The sequence below is a fragment of the Peromyscus californicus genome, unplaced genomic scaffold (genome assembly GCF_007827085.1).
Source record: "Peromyscus californicus insignis strain IS unplaced genomic scaffold, ASM782708v3 Scaffold_20__1_contigs__length_68692818, whole genome shotgun sequence".
NCBI classification, from domain to species: domain Eukaryota; kingdom Metazoa; phylum Chordata; class Mammalia; order Rodentia; family Cricetidae; genus Peromyscus; species Peromyscus californicus.
The window spans coordinates 63,593,321-63,619,214 of record NW_026294503.1 but is presented as its reverse complement, the minus strand read 5'-3'; the positions used below and the strand labels follow the sequence as shown (position 1 = coordinate 63,619,214).

The 25,894-nt window shown below is 54.3% G+C and overlaps 1 protein-coding gene across 14 annotated transcripts in view; it reads left to right on the top strand.

The window, feature by feature from the left end:
* The first annotated feature begins 5,615 nt into the window (after positions 1-5,615).
* The window catches only part of Kmt2d (lysine methyltransferase 2D), a 38,784-nt gene continuing 18,505 nt past the window's right edge, over positions 5,616-25,894 (top strand). For 4 of the 14 annotated variants that reach the window (XM_052748876.1, XM_052748875.1, XM_052748865.1 and 1 more), the window contains exons 1-34: positions 5,616-5,934; positions 10,164-10,249; positions 10,498-10,624; positions 10,793-11,016; positions 11,128-11,237; positions 11,409-11,571; positions 11,892-12,057; positions 12,149-12,263; positions 12,387-12,544; positions 12,694-12,839; positions 12,976-14,571; positions 14,664-15,769; positions 16,205-16,318; positions 16,628-16,738; positions 17,605-17,709; positions 18,760-18,941; positions 19,131-19,295; positions 19,384-19,493; positions 19,586-19,633; positions 20,206-20,427; positions 20,650-20,769; positions 20,858-20,971; positions 21,178-21,312; positions 21,403-21,546; positions 21,713-21,778; positions 21,946-22,062; positions 22,246-22,383; positions 22,478-22,562; positions 22,792-23,033; positions 23,122-23,195; positions 23,411-23,461; positions 23,546-25,360; positions 25,459-25,641; positions 25,717-25,853. In XM_052748876.1, the coding sequence (XP_052604836.1) occupies positions 10,201-10,249; positions 10,498-10,624; positions 10,793-11,016; positions 11,128-11,237; positions 11,409-11,571; positions 11,892-12,057; positions 12,149-12,263; positions 12,387-12,544; positions 12,694-12,839; positions 12,976-14,571; positions 14,664-15,769; positions 16,205-16,318; positions 16,628-16,738; positions 17,605-17,709; positions 18,760-18,941; positions 19,131-19,295; positions 19,384-19,493; positions 19,586-19,633; positions 20,206-20,427; positions 20,650-20,769; positions 20,858-20,971; positions 21,178-21,312; positions 21,403-21,546; positions 21,713-21,778; positions 21,946-22,062; positions 22,246-22,383; positions 22,478-22,562; positions 22,792-23,033; positions 23,122-23,195; positions 23,411-23,461; positions 23,546-25,360; positions 25,459-25,641; positions 25,717-25,853 (8,438 nt within the window). In that variant the 5' untranslated portion in view covers positions 5,616-5,934; positions 10,164-10,200. The remainder of the gene's footprint in view (positions 5,935-10,163; positions 10,250-10,497; positions 10,625-10,792; positions 11,017-11,127; positions 11,238-11,408; positions 11,572-11,891; positions 12,058-12,148; positions 12,264-12,386; positions 12,545-12,693; positions 12,840-12,975; positions 14,572-14,663; positions 15,770-16,204; positions 16,319-16,627; positions 16,739-17,604; positions 17,710-18,759; positions 18,942-19,130; positions 19,296-19,383; positions 19,494-19,585; positions 19,634-20,205; positions 20,428-20,649; positions 20,770-20,857; positions 20,972-21,177; positions 21,313-21,402; positions 21,547-21,712; positions 21,779-21,945; positions 22,063-22,245; positions 22,384-22,477; positions 22,563-22,791; positions 23,034-23,121; positions 23,196-23,410; positions 23,462-23,545; positions 25,361-25,458; positions 25,642-25,716; positions 25,854-25,894) is intronic. The other 10 variants (XM_052748873.1, XM_052748872.1, XM_052748866.1 and 7 more) reach the window with 10 other exon arrangements.

Here is a 25,894-nt window from a genome sequence, read left to right as displayed (position 1 = left end):
TTGTTTTTTCTTTTATCCATTTGACTATCTTTTTGTGCCTTGCACACCTTTGGAATTGTGCTATATATTTTAGGTGTTTCTGCCCTATGTGTTGCAGTAGGGTGGGTATTTCAGCTAGTAAGGGGTGGGTCTTTTTATTCTACTTTTAAAATTACAAGTGTGTGGGGATATACACGTGAGTACAGGTATCTGAGGAGGCAGAGGCATCGGATTCCTTGGAGCTGTAGTGGGGAGCTGTAGTGGGGTGGCGGGGTGGTGTAGCAGGGCCGTGGGGTGGTGAGTCACTGAACATGGGTCCTCTGCATAAGCTGAGCTGTGTCTCCAGCCCCTCCCTCTATCTTCCTTGACTACTCACCCACCCCCACAAAGTCGTCCTCAAAGGGAGTTGTAAGGGTTACCTAAGAGGCACTATAGCATAACAGAGGACAAAGACCTTCTCTGCTAAGTACCAGAAGCTGAAGTACCCAGGCAGCCTGAGTTCCCCATTTGTGAAGTGTGGTTAAGCTGGCTTCAGGTGTGGTGGTATGCTGTGGATATCGCCTCTGGAATCCTAGCATTTTTGAAGGCTGAGGAAGGGGACCATCCTGGCCTATATATATAGCTATAGTTCCAGTCCTTTTTTCTGTTTGAAACAGGGTTTCTCTGTGTAGCCCCGGCTGTCTTGGAACTCACTCTGTACACCAGGCCGGCCTCAAACTCAGAGATCTGCCTGTCTTTGTCTCTCCCAAGTGCTAGGATTAAAGGTGTGCACTACCACTGCCCAGCTATTGCTTTTTTAAAAAATATATATATTTTAGAAGTATTATGTGTGTGGGCGTACTGTAACTTTTAAGTGGAAGACAGAAGGCTACTTTCTAGAGTTGATTCTCTTACAATGTGGGTTCTGGGGATCGAACTCAGATCTTCAGGTATGGCAGGAAGTGTCTTATTCATTGAGCCATCTAGTCAGCCCTCAAGAGAGTTTTGATTTGCCTTTTTTTTGGTTTTTCGAGACAGAGTTTCTCTGTGTAGTTTTGGTGCCTATCCTGGATCTCACTCTAGACCAGGCCGGCCTCAAACTCACAGAGATCTGCCTGGCTCTGCCTCCCAAGTGCTGGGATTAAAGGCGTGCGCCACCACCCGGCTTGATTTTCTTTTTTGTAAGAGTTATTTTTAGCTGGGTGGTGGTGGTGGTGCACGCCTTTAATCTCAGCACTTGGAAGGCAGAATCAGGCACATCTCTGAATTTGAGGCCAGCCTGGTCTACAGAGTAAGTTCCAGGACAGCCTGGGCTTCACAGAGAAACCCTGTCTCAAAAAAACAAAACAAAACAAAAAAACCCAAACAAAAGCAATCATCCAAATAATAACAAAAAGATTTATTTTTACTGTATGCTTTTGCCTACATGTACATCTGTGCACCACTCCTGTATTGTGCCCTCTGAGGCCAGAAGAAGGCATCAGATCTCTTGGAAATGGAGTTATGGATAGTTGTGAGCCACTAAGAAGGTGCTGGGAACCAAACCCATGTCAGCTGGAAGATCAACCAGTGAGTGCTCTTAACCACTGAACAATCACTCCAGCCTCTGATTATATTGAAATAGGGACTTGCTAAGTTGCCTAGGCAGGCCTTGGCTCTGCCAATGCTGCTTAATCCTCCCAGTAGCTGGAATTTGATGGATGCCACAAAGCCTGGTATTTAAAAAATAATTTTTTTTTGTTCTTTTGATGAGAGAGAGAGAGAGAGAGTGTGTGTGTGTATGTGTGTGTGTGTGTGTGTGTGTGTGTGTGTGTGCATGTATGTGTGCTCGGTGGTGCAAGTATGGAGGTCAGAAGACAACTCTCAGGAATTGATTCCATCCACTGTCCTGGGGATCAACAGGTGTTATTAGTTATTTTTTTCCTCTTGTTGAGGGGCCTGCCACCCAGCTCCCAAATAAATCAATCACACACAGAGGCTTATTCTTAATTATAAATGCCTGGCCTTAGCTTGGCTTGTTTCTTGCTTGCTTTTCTTAACCTAAATTATTCTGTCTACCTTTTGCCTCTGGGCTTTTTCTTTTTCTTACTTCTGTATATCTTACTTTCACTCTTACTCCATGGATGCCTGGCCCTTTGAGTCTTCCTCCTTCTTTGACTACTTGATCTCCCTTCTTTTCCCTTTCTCTCTTTTCCCACTTCTATTTATTCTCTCTGCCTGCCAGCCCCACCTATCCTTTCTCCTGCCTTGCTATTGGCTGTTCAGCTCTGTATTAGACCAATCAAGTGTCTTAGGCAGGCACAGCAACACAGCTTCACAGAGTTAAACAAATGCAACATAAAGGAATGCAACACATCGTTGCATCATTAAGGCAAATGTTCCACAGCATAAACAAATGCAACACACCTTAAAGTAATATTCTACAACAAACAGGCTTGGTAGCAAACTACCTCCTGAGCCATCTCAGCTCAGAGGATGACTTTGAAGTCCTCATCTTCCTCCTGCCTTCACATTACCACGTTACAGGATTGCAGTGCCAAACTCAGGTGAAGACCTTGTATTAAAAAACAAGCCTTGGGGCTGGAGAGATGGCTCAGTGGTTAAGACTATGTCCTGCTCTTACAAAGGACCTGAGTTCAATTCCCAAGATCAGGCAGCTTACAACTGCTTGTAACTCCAGCTCCACGGAATAGCCCTAACCCTGATATTACATTCACATATACAGACATACACACATGTACATGCACATATTCAGACGTACACATAAAAAAAAAAGCCTTGGAGCTCAGTGGTTAAGAGTGCTTAATGCTTTTGCAGAGGACCTAGGTTTGGTTCCCAGCCCCCACTTAGTAGATCACAACCACCTGTAACTCCAGTTCTAGGGTCTCTGATGCCCTCCTCTGGCCTTTGGAGGTTCCTGCATCTATGTAGTGCACATAAACTCACAAAGATACATACAAATACACATATAAATAAAAATTTTTAAGTGTTTCAGAGGATTAAAGTGGGAAATGAGGGGCCAGGTGTGGCACATGCCTTTAATTCCAGGTCCTAGGAGTCAGAAATAACATAGATCTGAGTTAGAGTAGCCTTGTCTAGATGGCAGATTCCAGGTGGGTCAGGAATGCATAATAAGACCTTGTGTGATTAAAAAAAAAAAAAAAAAAAAAAAGCAAAAATTGAGGTAATATACACAATGTTCAGGGTAGTCCATCATAGATTAATCAGTCAGTACTAGTGTCTTCTAGTGAGGGTCTGCATTTCCTTTTTGGGTACAGGCAGCAGGGAGGTGCCTTCCGCTTTTCAACTCCTAGTTAAACTTCTTTAAAAATTTTGCTGAAATAGGTTTCAGTGACCAGACTAGAAAACATGATGGCAATGTATGGCTAGCAGGATGTGTCTACTACTGATCCTTCCTGCGACCATGGCCTGATCCGCACTGTCCAACATGGAAGGTCACACACAACTAAGTTTAACATAGTTATAATTAAGTTACTGAGTTGCACCACCTACCAACATTTCAAAGCACTGAATAGCTACATGTATCTAATGGCTATATTCCTGTGGATACAGCACCTTTCCATCAGAATGAATCCTGCTGTACTTTTCCCACAAAGGCAGCCTCAGATCGACTTTGCCAACTTCTTTCCACTTAAATTTAAATTAAAAAAAAATTACATTTACTTATTTATCATGTGTGTTTGTGTGTGGGCACAATGGGTATGTGAAGGTCAGAGGACAACGTGTTAGCAGTTCTCTTCTTCCACTAGGTGGGTCACGGGGATTGAACCCAGTTCTTCCATAAGTGCCTTTTACCCTCCAGGCCATCTCACGGCCCTTAAATCTTTTTTTTTTTTTTTTTAAATTTAAATCTAAGGGGAAAATGTTGCCTTTGGTTTGAATTATGGGTTAACTTCTCAGGGTGACTCCTTGGACATTTCCTCTAGTTTAGCCTCAGGCTTTTCGTCTGTAATATGGAGATAATGCCCCAATGCTGGTGAGGAAAAACTAAGACGATATAAAGTATCAAGTACACAGTTAATTTGTCTCAACCTGCTTACTCCATGTATAGTCTATGCAGAAAAGGTAATTCTTTTTTTTTTTCCTCATTCAGACTTGGGGTGAGAGCGCTTGCCAAAGTCTTATCCAGATTAACAATATTCCAGCCAACTATTTAGCGGGGGTGGGGGGGTGGGGGTTCAGAAGATTTTCGGGAAAAATTAAATGCGGGGTGGGATACTCTAGATTAGATAGATGTTTTGGTAGGGAAGTGGTGTTTGGGGACACCGACAGTCCTTCCGCACGAAAGGGTCTTGGAGTCAGAAGACCTGAGACTCGTCCAGCTCTCTTTCGGTCCCCCGAACGTGACGAGAACCCACCCTTTGCAGCGCCAGGCGCCGTGCCTCACTTTCTCCATTTGCGGACTCCAGTTCCCAGGATGCAGAGCAGCGGCCAATCTCCAGGCTCTTTTTCCATTCCTCCCCCCCCTCCCCCCCATGGCAAAGATTGTCCCCAGCCAAAGCATGGAGTTTCAAGGGTCAATGACTTTCGGGAAGAGAATTAAGAAGTGGCTAGAATCCTAGTTTCACCACCCAGAAGGTAAAGGAAGCAGTTCCTGGGCCGCGGCGGAGAAGAAGGGGGGCTTTATTCCCACGTGTCTGCTTGGCGGCCAGCCTGGCGCAGTAGGGGTTAACCTGCGGCGGAGGGATCCCGGAGCGTGTGCGTAGAACTGCAGAGTCACAGCCTTTCCTCCAAGAGGTTGTACCCCTCCGCCGCCCCGCTCCAACACAAAATAGGGCCTCCTCTTCTCCTTTCTCCCCTTCGTGAGTGGGGTTCCCCAGGCAAAAGGCCCCCCCTGGATCTCGCGCCGGACGCTCCTCGAGTCTCTGCGACCGCTGCCCAGCTCTCTGGCGAGGAAATAGCCTCTTCGCAGGAACCACCCTACCGGCCGAGCAGGAGGCGGAGGGGGGGAGGCGGAGCGGCGCCGCGCTGCACTACTTTCCTCTCCGGTTGCAAATGGCTGCCTCGTTCCCCACTTTCCGCTCAGTTTCCTGACCCCCCGGCGCCGGGAGCCGGGGTTGGACCATGCACCTCTAGACCCCCCGCGATCACAGCCTGCCGGGGGTCTAGGGGGTGCTGCGGACCACAGCCGGCCAGGCCGGGGGCGGGGCAGCTCCCGAGGCCAGAGGGGAAGGGAGGCGAGCGCTGGGCCTGGAGCGGCCGGAGGGGAGCGGGCAGAGGGCTCGCACCGCCCGCCCCTTCCTCTTCCTCGCCCACCAACCCTCCTCCCTTCCCCGGGGGGGAGCAGAAGGTGGGGGGCTCGAAGCCGCCGAGGGGGGACGCTCGGGGTCGCGGAGCCCGGCGCTGGGTGTGTGTCAGGTTCGGCCCCGCCGGCTCCGCGTCGCCGTAGCTCGCGCGGCCCCGGGGCGCCGGCCGGGCGGGGAGAGGGGCTCGGCGCGGCTGCGAGGGGTTCACGTTCCATCCGGGCCCGGCGCGCGGCGCGGCGCGGCGCGGCATTCCTTCCGGGCTGCTGGGGAGGCGCCTCGACGTTCCATCTGGAGAGCCTCGACGTTCCGCCCGAGCCCGGCGCGGGCGGCCGGGGCGCTGGCCGGGCCCTAGGACTGGAAGGCCGCCCGGCGACGCGGATGCGGAGCCTGCTCGCCCAAGATCAAAGCCACCGGTGCTCTCTTTGTGTCCGCTCGGGATTCGCCGCCCTGGGGCTGTCCATGGAAACCTAAACTGCTGGAACCCGAGGCAGAGAACCCTTCTTGGCTTCTTGCTTTTTTTTTTTTTTTTTTTTTTTTCCTCTTCTTCGGGGGAAGGGTGGCCACTCCGACCTGGATTTACCGTTCTTGGCCCCCCTAAGCCCCCCCGAGTGGGGGGCGGCTGTGATCGCTCTGGCGGTTGGAGGTCGGGGAGCGGCCCGGGCTCTGGCCATGTTCTCGGATGAAGATTTCTGGATCGCCCTGTGAAGAGGTGAGTGAAGTCCGCCCGGCCTGGGCCCAGAAAGGGTTGGACTGGGGGCACAGCCAGATGGACTATCTTGGCCGGTGCTGGCCTTTAGGTTGGAGAAGGGGGTGCCAGAGCTGGGGAGGCTCCTTTGGCAGGGTCTGTCAAGGGAACCTGAGCCAGCCGCCAAGGCAGAACTGAGGCCTGGTTTCTTGGGGTGTGCCTCTTTTAAGATTGGGGGTTCGGGGAACTACAGGAGTTTGGGAACATGTCCAGATAGCCTCTCTGCCTGTTTATTTTTGTGTTGAGGGAGTTCGACCAAACTAGTACCCAGGCCCCAATGCCAGCACCAATCCCAGGCTGCTGTCCCCCACCCCCACCCCCCAGGGTTCCTTGGGACAGAGCAACCTGGGGCGGGGGTGCCACTGCCAGGTCGGACTTACTGCCAGATTGGACGTTAATGTTGTTCCTACCTAGCCGGGCACCCAAAACAGTCTGGGAAACTCAAGGAGCTCTGGGTCCTTCACTCGGGGAAGGGTGGGTGGAAACTGGTGTGATGAAGTGGGTGGCTGGGGCAAGAAGGAGGTGGGGCTGGGGCAGCTCTGGCCTTGCTGTTCAACTTTAAACTACCCCTGTCTGGCAAAGTGACCCCAGCAAGGCCTAGTGGTGTCTTAACCTGCTTTGCTTCCCCTCCTCTCGGGATGGACATAATCTCCCGGGGATTATAGAGGAGGCCGTTGAGATTTGTTCTCTACGAATGTGGGCTGCAAAAAAAAAAAATGGCTTTTGTCTCCTGCTTTCTCTGGGCCTAGTGTAGAGAGTTAGCTGCCCATGAGTCCCCGGCCAATCCTGAAAGCCCCTGCCAGACCTCTACAATGCTTTTCTGGCCACTGAGTGGTAACTAGTTCTCTGACGCTGTCTCAGCCCTGCAGGATAGGGTGGCCTGTCTCTCTTTGGTGGAGAAATGACTTTATTTGTGCGATTTTCTGCTGGAAGCCAGTGTTTCCACCCCTGGGAGGAGGTGCTGGGGAGAAGGGGTGTGTATATGCCGCAGGAAGGGTGCATCATGAACCTCCAGCCTCAGCCTCTGGGCCCTGGGCTGGGACAGTCTCTCTCACACCTGTCATGTTGCCCAGCAGGGATTTGGCTAGTGCATTTTGCTCCCTCATTTCACCCCCTCCAAAATACGTTTGCTAGATCTCTTTGAGTCTTGTCTCAGAAAGGGGAAAGTGGGGGTTCTGTCCTTGGAAGATTTCTGAGAGGTAGCACAGGGGTGGTGGAGTAAGAGGAGCTGTCACCTGTGGTCTCTGATTCTGTTGTCTGCTCTTCAGTGACTTCCTCCGGTGGCACTGTACCTTGTTAGCTCTAGCTACCCCCTAGGCTGACCTGTCCCAGGGACAATGTGTTACCATTTGGCTCCTTCCTAGAGGGCTGCCCGAAAATGGGGGTGGGGAGAGGTGTGGTTTGATTCTCTAGCTGGGAACCAGGAAGTCCTGAGTCCCACTGAAGAGCTGTTCACTCAAGGGCCTACTCCAGCCTTTCACCCCTCCAAGCCTCCATTTCCTCCCTCGAAGAGAAAATGGAGTGAAATCTATTGGTCTAGGGTGAACACAGGAAGGCGAGTGGCTGAGTAAATCTCTGCCTCCTTTCTTGCTGGTTTGGGCCTTTTAGATGTAAAGCTAAGAGGTGTCCACTCCTAGAACTGAGGAAGCCTGGCCCAGGTACTAGCCTAGTTTCGATCCAGGGAAAACCCCCTTGGGATCTATGTGTGTGTCTGTGTTTACTGGCTGTGAATGGTGGGCTGGAATGATGGGCCGGGGGAACCTTTTGCCTTTATTTGTTTAAATGCCTCCAGGGAATTGATTGCCTTGGCACTTGGTGTTTCGGTCAAGATGCTGGGCTGCAGGCTTGAGGAGTCGGGCTAAGGTTTCAGGCTTCTTGGAGATGCTCCTGGGTTCTTGACGGCACAGAAAAAGGACAGGTGGCTCTTTGCTGTTCAGTCTTCCATAGCTCCATGAGTAAGATTGTACCTCTTACTTTGGAGGGCATTGCTACTCTGTTCCTCAAGGCTAGATGAAGAAGGTAGTTTCTGTACCTTCTTGGGCAGTGCTAGCTTTACCAGCCTGAGAAGGCTGTGCTTGGGGGAGGAGGGCAGAGGAATTTGTCCCTCTGGCCTTGTGTGAGGCGGTCCTCCTCCTACCCACTCTATTATCACTGTCGCTTCCCATTTGTCTCTGTTGGTGGCTCCCTCGGCCTCAACTCTGAGAACAAAGTTGGTGGAGGATCTGTAAGGAAAATATGGTGAGATGCAAACATTTAGAGAACTTTTGAAGTCCTCTTGGACCTTTGGTGTGACCGTTGAGTAGGAAAAGGGGCCTGGCTTGAGTCTTGACCTTCAGTTCCCACTTCCCACAGGTGGTTTGCATGGGCCTCTTGAAGTTCAGAGCGCTTTTCTGTAAGCTGGCCAGATAAGCATCCTGCTTTCCTTTAAACGGTCTGTTGTGTGTAAGGTTTGGGAAAGAGGTGATTTGGGAATGGAGGTCATGGGTGTCAGGTGAGGCCTTGAGTCCCTTACCCGGGAGGGGCTGAGTGTTAGGAGGAAGGAGAGTAACCCCCTTTACTTTGACACGGCATTTGGAAATGAAATTGTGAACTTAGGAATAGTGATAGCGCGTTCCCGGGGAACTGATTTCTGATCTGGGGCACTGAGTGTTTCCCTTGTTATTCAGCCCCAAGTGCTTGACTGGGATGTGTGCTGTCCGGTTTTAGAGGACAGGATTATCTGTACCCAGGTTGGTGTCATCACTGGCTGGATGGAGGAGAGGAAAAGATGGGAGATGAACTTCTCAGACTTTCATTATTTGCAGTTCTTTTTCTGGGATTCTCCACACCTCACCAGCACCTTCTTTAGATGTACTCGACTCTCTGATTAAGAAAAGGGCCCACCCTCTTCCCTAACAGCTGTAGGCACTTTGCCTTTCAACCTTCTTATGTAGGGTTCCTTTCCGAGTCATAATCTTGGTGATTCTTGGCTGTTTAAACATTTTAACTGTGTAGCTCTGACTAGCCTGGAGCTCTCTGTGTAGATCAGGCTGGCCTCTAACTTGCAATGATCCCTCTGCTTCTGTCTCCCAAGAAATGGCATTGTTGTATATGCCACCAGGCCTGGCACCTCTGTAATTCTTACTCCTGACTCCTTTCAATCTTTGTATACTACTTACTATGCTGCCTTGGAGGGCAAAGAAAATTCACCCAATGTTCTGTGGGTCTTAACCTTTTCAGATGTAGACTTGTGTATTTCACTGGGTTTTGATATGTGCTGGACTCTGAGAGGGGAGAGAGGGACCGTTAACTCTGTGAGTATTTGGAAACCCTGCTTGACTTAAGAGGAAGGAAACTATTCTGCTCTGTTATGTCCTGCCCCATTTAGCCCTCCTCCAAGTGGCAATGTGCTTCCTGAGACTACAACTCCCAGCATGCTTAGCCCCAGGCCTGCTTACACATGCTCAGTAACTCTTAAGGCCCACTTCTGTTAACTACTAGGAGCATCTAAGGAAGAAGGGCAGTTGGCGTTGCTAAGGGCAACAACCTGAGGCCTTCATGCTAGGTGAGACCCAGGGCTTATTTAGGCCTAGGGCCAGTGGTGGTCCTGAGTTTTCATGCCTGGCAATTGAGGGCTCCGTCTGTTGTGTTTGCGATGTCCTTGTTGAAAGCAGTGGAGATCTATTCATAGCTAGCCTTTAGTTTAGTACTGTGTTGAATCTCTTGCAAGACCCTAGGACTCTGCCTTTTGAGAGAGGGATTTTGGCATGACTGAGACTTCTGGGTCATGATTAACCAGTGGGTTGCTACTTTCAGGACTGTAGGGTGGTAGCTGACTGGAGACCCAAGGATAAAGGCCAGGGAGTAGGGCCCAGGAGTTAAGATGAGACAATGGATTGTACTAAATGTAACTGGATGTATTTTGAGTTGGATGTGATTGCCCTAGGGATTGTTACAGAGGAGGGTGGAAGTGGGGGAGTGGAATAGATACCTTGAGAATCCAGGATGAAAGAAGGAGGTATGTAAACATGAGGTATGGGAAGAACTGGGATAAGACTTAGAATGATTTTACTTGTCATTGCTATAGAGGTTTGTAGACAAGGGTTGTCTCTGATGTCTAAAGGGTTTGATTACCATTAGCTGACTTCTTATAATGGGAAAAAGGCTCATTGGAGAAGTTTACTGGATATACAAGTATCTTTTGGCACCAACAGGTCTCCCCGAGAGGGCCCTGCCCAGTCGGAGAGAGGGATGGACAGCCAGAAGCCGCCTGGTGAAGATAAAGATTCAGAACCGGCAGGTGAGTAGGATAAATTCTGAGTTTGCTGACAGCGTTTGGCTCCTCATGGTAGCCCTTTATTTCTGGTCCTGGCACAAGTCCTGGCTAAGTCTGTAATAGACAGGTAATTGAAGAACTTGGTTCTTTGAGACAAACGTTGAAATGCCATCTCTGTGAGCTGCTGAGGTTTTAGATAATTTCATGTATCTGATGAGTGAACTTGGTAATCTAAGTCAGGCTGACACATACTCTTCTGTCTGTTTATTCAGCTGATGGACCTGCAGCCTCTGAGGAGCCAGGTGCCACTGAGCCAGACCTTCCTAACCTGTGTGTTGGGGAGGTCTCTGTCCCCAGTTCTGGGAGTCCCAGGCTTCAGAAGCCTCCTCATGACTGCAGGTAATTTGTTTGTGGAAAACGGGACTTTCTGGACACATAAAGATTTGGTTGGAGTGTCTAGGGCTTTGCAGAAGAGGATGTAGGAGAATGAAATGAGTAGGATGCATGGGTCTGCCAGTCCTGGGGTTCTCAGAGGCTGGCCCAGTGCTGATGTTTGTGTGTCCACAGTGGGGGTCCAGCACGGCGTTGTGCTCTCTGTAACTGCGGAGAGCCCAGCCTGCACGGGCAGAGAGAGCTACAACGCTTTGAATTGCCATTTGACTGGCCCCGGTCTCCAGTGGTGTCCTCTGGGGGAAACCCGGGGCCCTGTGAAGCAGTGCTGCCCAGTGGGGACCTGTCACAGATTGGTTTCCCTGAGGGCCTTACACCTGCCCACCTAGGAGAACCTGGAGGTAAGTGAGAGAGGTGGTGGGTTAGGAAGCAGGGTGGAGACTGGGCAGCCTTGAGCTACTGGTCCCTGTGTTAATTTGTTCCTGTCTGTCGACCTCTTCCCACCTATGAAGGGCACTGCTGGGCACATCACTGGTGTGCTGTGTGGTCAGCAGGTGTATGGGGACAGGATGGCCCGGAACTGCGTGGTGTGGACAAGGCCATCTTCTCAGGGATCTCACAGGTAGGGCTGAGGTCAGAGGATTGCGTGGGTGAAGGCAGGGCTGGTGGGCTTGCGAGAGTCAGGCAGAGTGGGCCCTATTGAGGACGGACGGACGGACGGACGGACGGGCTGCTGGCTCAGCTTCCTCCAGAGAGAGGCGGCTGCCTCTGAGGCTTCTCTCCATCCTCACAGCGCTGCTCGCACTGCGCCAGGTTCGGTGCCTCCGTTCCTTGCCGCTCGCCGGGATGCCCACGGCTTTACCACTTTCCGTGTGCCACTGCCAGCGGTTCCTTCTTATCCATGAACACACTGCAGCTGCTCTGCCCAGACCACAGAGAGAGGGCTGCACACTTGGGTGAGAAGTCAGAGTCTTTGGATAGAGAGCAAATGAAGGGCCAAGTGTGCCCTGGATCTGGTACTCCACCAGGCATTCTTCAAAGTCTGAAATTGCAGAGTCCTTCTGTCCCGGGAAGATAGATGGAAACTTTGTGCGTACAGGGGCTTTGCCTGTATTTATTAACTCCGCTATCTGCAGTGCCAAAAATAGTACCTGGCGTCTATTTGATGGGCACTTGGTAACTTTCTTATTCTGTGTCCATGAAGTGCCTGGTAGCTATCCATCACTGTGTGCGCACCCCACAGCTGACCTGCACTGTGCCTTCCTTCCTGCTGCAGAGGAGGCTCGCTGTGCAGTGTGTGAGGGACCGGGGGAGCTGTGCGACCTCTTCTTCTGTACCAGCTGTGGGCATCACTATCATGGAGCCTGTCTGGACACTGCTCTGACTGCCCGCAAGCGTGCCGGCTGGCAGTGCCCTGAATGCAAAGAGTGCCAAGCCTGCAGGTAAGAGCGAGGGCTGAAGTGTAGCCACATGCAAAGTGTGAGCAGAGGATGATGTGAGAAGGGATCCCATAATGCGTCCTGTACCCCTCAGGAAACCTGGGAATGATTCTAAGATGTTGGTCTGTGAGACCTGTGACAAGGGGCATCATACTTTCTGCTTAAAGCCACCGATAGAGGGACTGCCTGCCCACTCCTGGAAGTGTGCGGTGAGTGTCTTCTGATGCCACCTCCCTCAGCAGCTCCAGAGTTGCCCGCACCCCCCAGCCGTGTGTACGCCTGCCCTGCACTGTGGGGTGACTAGTGCCCGTCTCGCCCGCTTGCTTCCCCAGACATGCCGAGTGTGCCGGGCCTGTGGGGCGGGCTCAGCAGAGCTGAGTCCCAACTCTGAGTGGTTTGAGAACTATTCACTCTGTCACCACTGTCACCAAGCCCAGGGACGTCAGCCTGTCGCTTCCGTTGCCGAGCAGTGCCCACCTGTCCGTGGCAGGTAAGTGGCGTAGACTGAGACAGCAGAAGGGGCCATGTGAGAAGTGGACAGTCCGCAGTGCGGTCCACGGGATATGCCTCGCCCCAGGACGCTCTCTGGAGCCGTTAGCTGCTGAGAGCCACAGTGCCTGCTCCCTGTGCCCTCTGCAGATTTCCACCCCCAGAGCCTGGTGACGTCCCCACTGATGAGCCCGGTGCTCTCTACGTTGCATGCCAACGGCAGCCAAAGGGTGGGCACGCGACCTCTATGCAACCCAAGGACCCGGGGCCCCTGCAACGTGAAGCCAAACCACCAGGTGAGTAGGGTTTAAAGGTCCCTGAAATTAATCTTTTGTTCTGTGGCAAGAGACAGTTTTTGCTTTGCCTCAGACCCTTCACTTTTTGTGGAGTCAGATCTGAGCTAGGTAGGAATAGAATATGTTGTGTCTACAGGGAGAGCAGGGACCCAACTTGAAGCCCAGTTGGAGGCTCCCCTAAACGAGGAGATGCCACTGCTGCCCTCGCCTGAGGAGTCACCCCTGTCCCCACCACCTGAGGAGTCACCTACATCTCCACCACCCGAGGCCTCACGCCTGTCCCCGCCACCTGAGGAATCACCTGAATCTATGCTACCTGAGACATCACGCCTGTCCCCACCGACTGAGGAGTCACCCCTGTCTCCGCCACCTGAGGAGTCTCCTTTGTCTCCCCCACCTGAGGCCTCACCTTTTTCTCCATTGGAGGAGTCACCCCGATCTCCTGCACTAGAGACGCCCCTGTCCCCACCGCCTGAAGCCTCACCCCGGTCTCCACCATTTGAGGAATCTCCTCTATCTCCTCCACCTGAGGAATTGCCCACTTCCCCACCACCTGAAGCTTCTCGCCTGTCCCCTCCACCTGAAGAGTCACCCATGTCCCCTCCACCTGAAGAGTCACCCATGTCCCCTCCACCCGAGGCATCTCGTCTGTTCCCGCCATTTGAAGAGTCTCCTCTATCCCCTCCGCCTGAAGAGTCGCCTCTGTCCCCCCCTCCGGAGGCATCACGCCTGTCCCCACCCCCTGAGGACTCACCGATGTCCCCCCCACCTGAAGTATCACGCTTCTCCCCGCTGCCTGTCCTGTCACACTTCTCCCCCCTGCCTGAGGTATCACGGCTGTCCCCACCACCTGAGGAATCTCCCCTGTCCCCACCACCTGAGGACTCTCCCACCTCACCTCCACCTGAGGCTTCACGACTGTCCCCTCCCCCTGAGGACTCTCCCACCTCACCTCCACCTGAGGACTCCCTCATGTCCCTACCGCGGGAGGGGTCGCCCTTGTCACCACAGCCTGAGGAACCGAGACTCTGCCCTCAGCCCGAAGAACCATACTTGTCTCCTCAGCCCGAGGAGCCCCAACTCTGTCCCCAGCCCGAGGAGCTGCCCCTGTCTCCACAGTCTGAGGAGCCATGCCTGTCCCCTATGCTTCAGGAACCACACCTGTCCCCTCAGCCTGAGGAACCACACCTGTCCCCTCAGCCTGAGGAACCACACCTGTCCCCTCAGCCTGAGGAACCACATCTGTCCCCTCAGCCTGAGGAACCACATCTGTCCCCTCAGCCTGAGGAACCACATCTGTCCCCTCAGCCTGAGGAACCACATCTGTCCCCTCAGCCTGAGGAACCACATCTGTCCCCTCAGCCTGAGGAACCACACCTGTCCCCTCAGCCTGAGGAACCACATCTGTCCCCTCAGCCTGAGGAACCACATCTGTCTCCCCAATCTGAGGAGCCTTGCCTGTCCCCCATGCCTGAGGAGCCATGCCTATCCCCCAAGCCTGAGGAACTATACCAATCTCCTCGGCCTGAAGAACCTCCTGAGGAACCAAGCCAGTGCCCTGCACCCGAGGAGTTGCCCTTGTTTCCCCCAGCTGGGGAGCCACCTTTATCCCCCATGCTCGGAGAGCCAGCCCTGACTGAGCCTGGGGACCCATCTCTGTCCCCACTTCCTGAGGAGCTGCCCTTGTCCCTCTCGGGGGAGCCAGCCTTGTCACCTCAGCTGATGCCACCAGGTAAGGAGCTGTTAATGTCCCCTCTCTGGGCCAGTCTTAACCCTTTATGGCACATCTAATCTAAGAGCCTCTCTTTTTCTCTTGTCCCTCAGATCCTCTTCCTCCTCCGCTCTCACCCATTCTTCCAGCGGCGGCTCCTCCTGCCCTGTCTCCTTTGGGGGAGTTAGAGTACCCCTTTGGTGCCAAAGGGGACAGTGACCCTGAGTCACCATTGGCTGCCCCCATTCTAGAGACACCTATCAGCCCTCCACCAGAAGCTAACTGCACTGACCCTGAGCCTGTACCCCCAATGATCCTTCCGCCATCTCCAGGCTCCCCGATGGGACCTGCTTCTCCTATCCTCATGGAATCCCTCCCTCCACCTTGTTCTCCACTCCTCCAGCATTCCTTGCCTCCTCCAGCCTCTCCTCCCCGATGTTCACCTCCCGCTCTGCCACTGTCTATCCCCTCCCCACTGAGTCCTGTGCAGAAGGCAGTGGATGTCTCAGATGACGCTGAGCTGCATGAGATGGAGACTGAGAAAGGTCCAGAACCTGAGTGCCCAGCCTTGGAACCCAGGGCCACCAGCCCTCTGCCATCCCCTATGGGGGACCTTTCTTGCCCTGCCCCCAGCCCCGCCCCTGCCCTGGATGACTTCTCTGGCTTGGAAGAAGACACAGCCCCTCTAGATGGGACTGATGCTAACACTTCACAGTCACAGACTGGACAGACCCCTGGCAGTTTGGCTAGTGAACTTAAAGGTTCTCCTGTGCTCCTGGACCCTGAGGAGCTGACCGCTGTGACCCCTATGGAGGTCTATGGCCCGGATTGCAAGCAGGCAGGACAGGGCTCACCCTGTGAAGAGCAGGAGGAGCCTGGTGCACCAGTGGCCCCCATGCCGCCCACTCTCATCAAATCAGACATTGTTAATGAGATCTCTAATCTGAGCCAGGGCGATGCCAGTGCCAGTTTTCCTGGTTCAGAGCCCCTGCTGGGCTCTCCTGACCCTGAGGGGGGCGGCTCCTTGTCCATGGAGCTGGGCGTGTCTACAGATGTTAGTCCAGCCCGAGATGAGGGCTCCCTGCGCCTCTGTACCGACTCACTGCCAGAGACTGATGACTCACTGTTATGTGACGCTGGGACAACTGTCAGCGGGGGCAAAGCGGAGGGTGACAAAGGGCGGCGGCGCAGCTCCCCGGCCCGGTCCCGGATCAAACAGGTAAGAGGCCCCTCGGCCACCGGGGGTCAGTTACAGCCCTGAGCTGCCTTTGCACCTGACTTTCTGCAGTCTGGATCCACACGGAGATCTTTTAGTCCAGCTTTGCCTAGCGGACTCCTGTGCGTAGAGGAGGAGGTGATTTACCCAGGTCCACGGGCTCTCAGAAGTAGAACTGGGACCCAAAGCTTGGTCCTCTCCAGTTATCTTTGTTACTGTTTTTGTCCTTATCCCACGTTCTCCATTCTTGGAAGCAGAGATTGACTGGTCACTACTTGCTGCTATTTGGAAACTTGGCTTTTTTCCTGTCCTCTAAGTGGGACCTCTAGGTCTTTGTTTTCCTCCTTAAACTGTTCCCCTCGCTTGGCCGTCCTTCTTCCCTCCAGGCTTGTGGGCCCAGCATGCTTGGCCCTGTAACGGTCGCCTTCCCTCACTCAGGGTCGTAGCAGTAGTTTCCCAGGAAGACGCCGGCCTCGTGGAGGAGCACATGGCGGCCGAGGGCGAGGACGGGCTCGACTGAAGTCCACCACTTCTTCCGTTGAGACCTTGGTAGTAAGGACAGGCTTTGCAAACCCCCCCCCCCCCCCCCCCCCCCCCCGTGCTTCACATGCTGCTTCAGAGTTAAGCACGCTGAAAATCCTGTCCGCCCTTTGCCTACTAGTCCAGGGCTTGACGACTTGGCCCTGAGGGTTCTTGAACTTGCTGTTGGGCCCCAGCTGGGAAATTGGAGTGTCACTGGTTACTTGACAAGGCCTTCATGTTAGCCAGGAATTCACACCTTTTTCCTGGGTCTGAGGGAGAGGATGGCTGAGCTGGGGCAGGCTTCTCTTCTTCACTTTCTGCAACTTTCTCCTTATGAAGGTGGCTGATATTGATAGTTCTCCTAGCAAGGAGGAGGAGGAGGAAGATGACGACACCATGCAGAATACGGTGGTTCTCTTCTCCAACACGGACAAGTTTGTTCTGATGCAGGTACCGCACTGAACTGGGATGGCCCAGCTTTAGCGGGGAGAGTGGGCATGCAGAGCTCGCTCTGTGTGTGTGCGAACTAACTTTGCTGAGACGGTGGATGGGAAAAACCAGGGACCCACTTTGCTTCCTGGGATACCGAGCTAGTGAGGACGTGGATGGTGAATGCCCGAATAGGGAAAAGGGCAGAGATGTAGTCCAGGTAGCCTGTATATGTTGCCACTTAAATAAATCATCTGGAAACTGCTGTGTTTTTGTCACATACAAGTCTTAACAGACAGATCTTTACCCTGGCTTGTCTTCCTGTGACTTCTTATGTTTACTGATGCTGGACTATATTTCTGACTACTTGACCAGGCCAGGAGGGGCATCTTAGGGAGGTGCATCTTTTATGAGTTGAGTGGGAGGTGCAAGGGTCCCCTGGTGACCTACTAAGTGTCTTAATGCTGTGACATGGGCTTCTGATTACTTTCCTCGTCTTTGGCTGGGACCTGGGATAGCGAAGAGACTTACTCGCAGGGCTAGATAGATGACTTAGGAGTAATGCTTGCTCTGCATTACAGAGGACCTGAGTTCAAAGCCCCGATAGTTATTAAAAGCCGGACATGGCTGTACATGCCTGGAACCTCAAGTGTTAATGGGGAGGAGACAGGTGGGTCCCAGGAGCTTGTTGGCTAGCCAGCTTAGTTGGGATTGTGAGCTTCAGGTTTGTTGAGAGACCATTTCAAAAAAATAGGCTAGAAAGTAATAGAAGAAACCCTTGACTTCTTCCACGTTACCCCCACCCCCGTACAGAGAGAGACAGAGAGACAGAGACAGAGGCAGGGGCAGAGGCATGCTTGGACGTTGGGGTTTCTGTGTTTCCACAGGACATGTGTGTGGTGTGTGGCAGCTTTGGCCGGGGGGCCGAGGGCCACCTCCTGGCCTGTTCCCAGTGTTCCCAGTGCTACCACCCTTACTGTGTCAACAGCAAGGTGAGTTCAGGGCCCAAGATGGACGGGCTGCAGTCAGGGTCAGTCCTCTGTTACCTAGTCCCCATTCTTGCCACACTGTTTTTATTATTTTATGACATTTATCTGGTGGCGGGCGGGCGGGGCGGGGAGGAGTGCATGTGTCAGGGTGTAATTGTTGAGGTCAGAGGACAGCTTGTGGCATCATTTCTTTCTTTCCACCATGTTGATCCCAGAGATCAAACTGAGGTCATCAGACTTGGTGGCAAGGGCCTTTATCTGCTGAACCACCTCATCAGCCTGACACACGATGTCTTAAGTGGCTGTGGGTCTTGGAAGTCACTGTTTACTTGTCACTGCCGTCAAACTTGGAGAAAAGTGCCTGGGAATTCAGGGTGGACTTTGTAGTTGCTTTGCGTAGACAAAACTTGCTGGTGGAATTCAGTCCATTGTGTAAATGCTGACAACTTTACTAGTAGCATGGTATATGGTGAGGAGTGGTGGCGTGTGCCTTTAGTCCCAGCCAGAGGCAGGCTGATCTTTTGTGAGTTTCAGATCAGCTTGGTCTACATAGTGAGCTCCAGGACAGCCAGAGCTACATAGTTGAGACCCTGTTTCAACAAAACCATAGTATAGTCTGGAAGTAGATCATAGAATCAAAAGCGTAACTGCACATCTACAAATAGATAGCAATTCTTTAACCTAAGGCATAATCGATCCTTTGGAGTTTTTCCAAAACTATTACTTTATTAATTAATCCACTACTAACATTTACTAGCTTGTATTAGTAACAGGTTCTAAAAGGTGAAGAAAAGCTGAGGGAAATGAACCTTGATCTGTCATCAGTTTGGGGAGGCTGCTTAGTAAAGGACGTATAATTCATTCTCGGAGTGGGGCTGTGACTAGTGAGATTGTTCTCTGTCAGCAGAGATCCCGGGAGCCTCTGGAGACTCACCTTTGGGGGCAAAGAGTGCTCTGTACACATCTCTCTGCTCAGAGGTCTGGCTTTCAGCCGTATAAACCCTGTGCCTCCCCCTGCCCCCAACACACCTGAGGCATCTCTCTCTGTACCAGATCACCAAGGTGATGCTGCTGAAAGGCTGGCGTTGTGTGGAGTGCATTGTGTGCGAGGTTTGCGGCCAGGCCTCCGACCCTTCACGCCTGCTGCTCTGTGATGACTGTGACATTAGCTACCATACATACTGCCTGGACCCTCCACTGCTCACTGTGCCCAAGGGTGGCTGGAAATGCAAGTGGTAAGGAGCCTGGGAGTCTTTCAAGGGTCTGACAGGAGGTGGTGAATGGGCCTGAGATACAGTTAGAATAGATACAGTGTTGAATGCGTGATAACCTGTGTTTAGGAAACCAGCTTGCTGATTTGGTTCTCAGTGGGAGTACCTCCGGGAACCTAGGTTAGGTGCTGAAGGTCCTTCTGCCTCTCCTAGGTGTGTGTCTTGTATGCAGTGTGGGGCCGCCTCCCCTGGCTTCCACTGTGAATGGCAGAATAGTTACACACATTGCGGGCCCTGTGCCAGCCTGGTGACTTGTCCTGTCTGTCATGCCCCCTATGTGGAGGAAGACCTGCTAATCCAGTGTCGCCACTGTGAACGGTGAGAGCGTCCCTTTCTCCCCACGTCTGCTCCATGTGCTGGTGTCGGCTGGCTTTGCCTGTGCTCATCCCTGTCTCCCTCCTCCCAGGTGGATGCATGCTGGCTGTGAGAGCCTCTTCACAGAGGATGAAGTGGAGCAAGCTGCTGATGAAGGCTTTGACTGTGTTTCCTGTCAGCCCTATGTGGTGAAACCTGTGGGTGAGTGTCGGCGGGCGCGGAAGAAGCCAAGAGGACGGGTGTCTCTTGCCTCGGGGCGGGCCCTAAGCTGCCTATGGTTGTCCTTCTCACAGCACCAGTTGCCCCACCAGAACTGGTACCAGTGAAGGTAAAAGAACCAGGTAAGTCCCAGAGATTCTGAGTATCCAAACCAGCTAAGACATCTCTGCTCCATCCTCAGGGTAAATGGCCCACACCTAAGGCCACTTACCAAGTTAGTGGCCACGTTATGGTTAGAACCAAAGCTTCCCAATCTCCAGATGTGGCCCTTTTGCCAGGCAAGTCAGCTTCTCTACTGCAAGAATCTCATTCAAGAGAGCACACCTTTCTTCTTACAGAGGGGACAAGGTCATCTCTTCTGTCACAATGTGGGCAGCGCTCTTGCAGTCTAGGGTGCTGTGTGCTGGCGTCCAGCAAGTAGAGTCCTTCCTGTCCCTTGACAGCTTGAGATTTCATTGGGTGAACCCGTGGTTAATAGGTTCTGGACACAGCTTGGTTTCTGCACTAACAGACTCATGTCAGTGTCCCTCAGTCACGGTTGGGGCCTCCGGTGGTGGCTGTTATCCAGCCCTTGGAGTCTGACAGGACCTGTCTGTCACTGCTTATGTCTCAGCGGGGAACAGGGGTTGAAATTTGGAGTTTTGGTTTCCCTGGGCCTCCGTCCAGGGGTCATATGTTCTTCCCTGTTGTCCAGAGCCCCAGTTCTTTCGCTTCGAGGGTGTGTGGCTGACAGAAACTGGCATGGCCGTGCTGCGTAACCTGACCATGTCACCACTGCACAAGCGGCGCCAGCGGCGAGGACGGCTAGGCCTCCCAGGCGAGGCAGGGCTGGAGGGTTCTGAGCCCTCAGATGCCCTTGGCCCTGAGGACAAGAAGGATGGGGACCTGGACACTGACGAGCTGCTCAAGGGTGAAGGTTGGGCTGGGGAATCTCAGAGAAAGGCAGATAGTGGGAAAGGCCCAGCCCACTGGAGTTGGGATGTTGGGTAGGGCCCCACGGCCACTGCCGGTCCTCCCCTAGCGCTGTTGGTCTTGCTCAGGTGGCTCTGTGGCAGGTTGTTGGGTTCCCTCATTCAGGATGACAAGGATTCAAGGGCCCACTGCTCTGACCTGCCTCCGTCTCTGGTGTTCCGTGCAGGTGGGGTGGAGCACATGGAGTGTGAGGTTAAGCTAGAAGGTCCTGCCAGCCCTGATGTAGAACCTGGCAGAGAGGAGACAGAGGAGAGCAAAAAACGCAAGCGCAAACCCTATCGGCCGGGTAAGGGCCCGGAGTGGGTTGAGGGGCAGTAAGAGGCCACTCACCAGGTCTCCGGTGGCTTCTCGTCCCTAATTCTGATTTCTCACAGGCATTGGTGGTTTCATGGTACGGCAGCGGAAAACTCATGCACGTGTGAAAAGGGGGCCTGCGGCACAGGCGGAGGTGTTGAGTGGGGATGGGCAGCCCGACGAGGGTGAGATGGGTGAGGGCACCAGTGGGGTCCGGGAAGAAGGCGGGGATCACAGCATGGGGCAGTGCCAGAGAGACAGGGTGTGCATTTACTTGAAGGGAAGAGTGGGTGGAGGGTCTGACTGGTTGGGGAAGGAGTAGGTAGGGAGGGTCTCCCTCCAGAGTTGACTGTGGCATGCCTGGTGTCTCCAGAAAGTCTGAGCCCCTCTTTGTCCGCAGTGATGCCTCCTGATCTGCCTACAGAGGGCTCTGTGGAGCCAAGCGTTGCTGAGGGGGACGAGAAGAAGAAGCAGCAGCGGAGAGGGCGCCGGAAGAGCAAGCTGGAGGACATGTTCCCTGCTTATTTGCAGGCAGGTTTCAGGCTCCCCAGGGCAGGTGAGGGGAGGTCTGCACCTACAGGGCATCAAGAAACCATTTCTCTCGACTCCTCCCTCCTGCAGGAAGCCTTCTTTGGGAAGGAACTGCTGGACCTGAGTCGGAAGGCCCTTTTTGCAGTTGGGGTGGGCCGGCCAAGCTTCGGATTGGGAACTCAAAAGCCCCGGGGGGATGGAGGTTCAGAGAGGAAGGAGCTCACTGCCTCGCACAAAGGTCAGTTGATGGAAATGACATGTTCTGAGGTGTCTAGCCTACCTTTCTGCTTCGTAGTTGGCAGAGGTGTCTGGGGGAGGGCTGGTCAACTAAGGGTGGTCCAAGGGCCCCATTCTGGGCGTCAGGTGTCATTCATCTCTGATTGGAGTGGAACTGTTGCTCGTAGGAGACGATGGTCCAGATGTTGCAGATGAAGAGTCCCGTGGTCTTGAGGGCATGGCTGATATACCAGGTGAGGACTGGTGGGGGAATTGGGTCCTGTCTTGGTTTTGCTTGTTATCAGTTGGCTCTGCTCCTAAACACTGCCAGAGCTGGAGCCTGGACACTGTTCCATGCCTCTGTGGTTCGTGGCCTGTGTGGTACCTCATACCTCTGTGACTGGTGGTTTTCCTCTGGAAGTTGCAGGGCTTGAGGATGGGGGTGTAAAGGCATCGCCAGTGCCCAGTGACCCTGAGAAGCCGGGTACCCCAGGTGAAGGAATGCTTAGCTCCGACTTAGACAAGATTCCCACAGAAGGTAAGGCTTGTGTGTGGTCTTCTTCTCTACAAGAGTCCTCCATGGGAAGAGAAGGTCCTGTCTGTGGAACTGCCCTAGCCTGCTCTGGTGGGAGAGTCCTGCTTGCCCTCCTTGGCCATGACCATTTGTAGATCTGTGGTGTCATATGAACCTCATACTCAGCACTGTGTCCTTTTCCCACAGAACTGCCCAAGATGGAGTCCAAGGACCTGCAGCAGCTCTTTAAGGATGTGCTGGGTTCAGAAAGAGAGCAGCATCTGGGTTGTGGAACTCCTGGCCTAGAAGGCAACCGTACACCACTGCAGAGGCCCTTTCTCCAAGGTGCTTAGGACAGGGCTGATGCAAGTGGCCAAGCCAGCCTTGTCCCTGGGTGGGCTGTTGCTCCTTTCCCTCCCTGATCCTGGTGTTGTTGCAGGTGGACTCCCTTTGGGCAGCCTCCCTTCCAGCAGCCCAATGGACTCCTACCCAGGCCTCTGCCAGTCTCCCTTCTTGGATTCTAGGTTGGTATCTACGCTTAACTGTCATGGGTGGTCCCTATTGGCGTTTCCCTCTGCATGGTCCCTGCCTCGCCTCCTTTTGATTCTGAGCCACTAAAGAGACAACTCCTTTGCTCTTCCTACTCCCTTCTTAGTGGCCTTCCTCAAGAGCAGTGACTTGGGCTCTGGGTGGTTTGTCTGGGGTGGGTCTTGAAATCCTTACCCTCTGTGACTCTCTGCCCCTGCGCCCCAGGGAGCGCGGGGGCTTCTTTAGCCCAGAACCCGGTGAGCCAGACAGCCCTTGGACAGGCTCAGGGGGCACCACCCCCTCCACTCCCACCACCCCTACCACAGAGGGTGAGGGCGACGGACTGTCCTATAACCAGCGGAGTCTACAGCGTTGGGAAAAAGATGAGGAACTGGGCCAGCTCTCCACCATTTCACCTGTACTCTATGCCAACATTAACTTTCCTAATCTCAAGCAAGATTACCCAGGTACCTCTGGGCGAGGGCAAGAGAAACAACCTGGCAGGTGGAGGGGTCACCTGCCAAGCCTCCTCTGACTTACCGTTCTGCTCTCCAGACTGGTCTAGCCGATGTAAACAAATCATGAAGCTCTGGAGAAAGGTTCCAGCTGCTGACAAAGCCCCCTACCTGGTAAGACAGCGTGGGCCAGCCTGAGACCTGACGTGGAAGCATCTGAAGGGTTTCATCTCAGTTCCTTCTCTCCTTCTGTCCCTCTTCTCTTGTCTCCTGTCATCCCTAAAGCAGCTGGGTTAGGAAGGACTGAGTTCTGAGGAGGCAATGTGGCAAGGTTGGGGGCTGGGCTTGAGGCTAAGCACAAAGCGCTCTGTTGTGTCCTTGTCCCTCAGCAAAAGGCCAAAGATAACCGGGCTGCTCACCGCATCAACAAGGTGCAAAAGGTGAGTGGGCGGCTGTCGTCGGGCGGGGGCCGTGGTCATTCCTCAGGAAGCAGTCTGACTGTTGGACTTGGTCTCCCTCTGTAGCAGGCTGAGAGCCAGATCAACAAGCAGGCCAAGGTGGGCGACCTAGCCCGTAAGACTGATCGACCGGCCCTCCATCTCCGCATTCCCTCCCAGCCAGGGGCACTGGGCAGTCCGCCCCCTGCTGCGGCCCCCACCATTTTCATCGGCAGTCCCACCACCCCTGCTGGCTTGTCTACCTCTGCGGACGGGTTCCTGAAGCCACCAGCGGGCACAGTGCCCGGCCCTGACTCACCTGGTGAGCTCTTCCTCAAGCTCCCGCCCCAGGTGCCCGCCCAAGTGCCTTCGCAGGACCCCTTTGGACTGGCCCCTGCCTACGCCCCGGAGCCCCGCTTCTCTGCGGCACCACCCACATATCCTCCTTACCCAAGCCCCTCTGGAGCCCCCGGCCAGCCCCCGATACTGGGCACCACAACTCGACCTGGGACTGGCCAGCCAGGGGAATTCCACACTACCCCACCGGGCACCCCCAGACACCAGCCTTCCACGCCTGACCCCTTCCTCAAACCCCGTTGCCCCTCATTGGACAACCTGGCTGTGCCTGAGAGCCCAGGGGTAGCAGGAGGCAAGACATCCGAGCCTCTTCTCTCACCCCCACCTTTTGGGGAGTCCCGGAAGACCCTAGAGGTGAAGAAGGAAGAGCTTGGGGCATCCTCTCCTGGCTATGGTCCCCCAAACCTGGGCTGTGTTGACTCACCCTCCTCAGGCCCCCAGCTGGGTGGCCTGGAGTTAAAGGCACCTGATGTCTTCAAAGCCCCCCTCACCCCTCGGGCATCTCAGGTAGAGCCCCAGAGCCCGGGCCTGGGCTTACGGGCCCAGGAGCCACCCCCTGCCCAGGCTTTGGCCCCTTCTCCTCCCAGCCACCCAGACGTCTTTCGTTCTGGCCCCTACACTGACCCCTATGCCCAGCCCCCATTGACTCCTCGGCCCCAGCCACCACCCTCTGAGAGCTGCTGTGCCCTGCCTCCTCGGTCACTGCCCTCTGACCCCTTCTCTAGAGTGCCCGCCAGTCCTCAGTCCCAGTCCAGCTCCCAGTCCCCGTTGACTCCACGTCCTCTGTCTGCTGAGGCTTTCTGCCCATCCCCTGTTACCCCTCGCTTCCAGTCCCCCGACCCTTACTCTCGTCCACCCTCCCGCCCTCAGTCCCGTGACCCCTTCGCCCCATTGCATAAGCCACCCCGACCCCAGCCCCCTGAAGTTGCCTTTAAGGCTGGGCCCCTAGCCCACACTCCGCTGGGAGCTGGGGGCTTCCCAGCAGCCCTGCCCTCCGGCCCAGCAGGTGAGCTCCATGCCAAGGTCCCAAGTGGACAGCCTCCCAATTTTGCCCGTTCTCCTGGGACAGGCGCATTTGTGGGCACCCCGTCTCCCATGCGGTTCACTTTCCCACAGGGGGTGGGGGAGCCTTCCCTAAAGCCCCCTGTCCCTCAGCCTGGTCTCCCACCCCATGGGATCAACAGCCATTTTGGGCCTGGCCCCACCTTGGGGAAGCCTCAAAGCACAAACTACGCAGTAGCCACGGGGAACTTTCACCCATCAGGCAGCCCCCTGGGACCCACCACTGGGCCCACAGGGGAGGGCTATGGGCTGTCCCCACTGCGCCCCGCGTCAGTTCTCCCGCCCCCCACACCCGATGGACCCCTTCCCTACTTGTCCCATGGAGCCTCACAAAGGGCAGGCATCACCTCACCAGTGGAAAAGCGCGAAGACGCAGCAGGAGCTACAGTGAGCGGTGGCTCTTTGGCAACCCCTGAACTCTCAAGTACCCAGGATGCAGGCATGTCTAGCCTCAGCCAGACGGAGCTGGAGAAGCAGCGGCAGGTGAGTGGATGTCCTAGAACTGCCCCACCGTGCTTCTGACCCCTCCACCAGCCCTGTGATTAGAATGGAGTGGACTGACTTTTCTGTTTCCTGGACAGCGCCAGAGACTAAGAGAACTGCTGATTCGGCAGCAGATCCAGCGTAACAACCTGCGGCAGGAGAAGGAAACAGCTGCAGCAGCTGCAGGTGCCGTGGGGCCTCCAGGCAACTGGGGTGCTGAACCCAGCAGCCCTGCCTTTGAACAGCTGAGTCGAGGCCAGACCCCGTTCACCGGGTCCCAGGTAGGTGGATTGGCAAGGGGCGGTGGGGCCAGCATACTGAGGGTGGCCACACCTTCATCTCCTTCTGTCATTTAGGAGAAGAGCAGTATTGTGGGGTTACCCTCAAGCAAACTAGGTGGTCCCATCCTGGGACCAGGAGCCTTCTCCAGTGATGACCGACTCTCCCGGCCACTTCCACCAGCCACACCTTCCGCCATGGATATGAACAGCAGGTGAGGTTCGGGGTCTAGGGGTGGGAGAGTGAGTGAGTGAG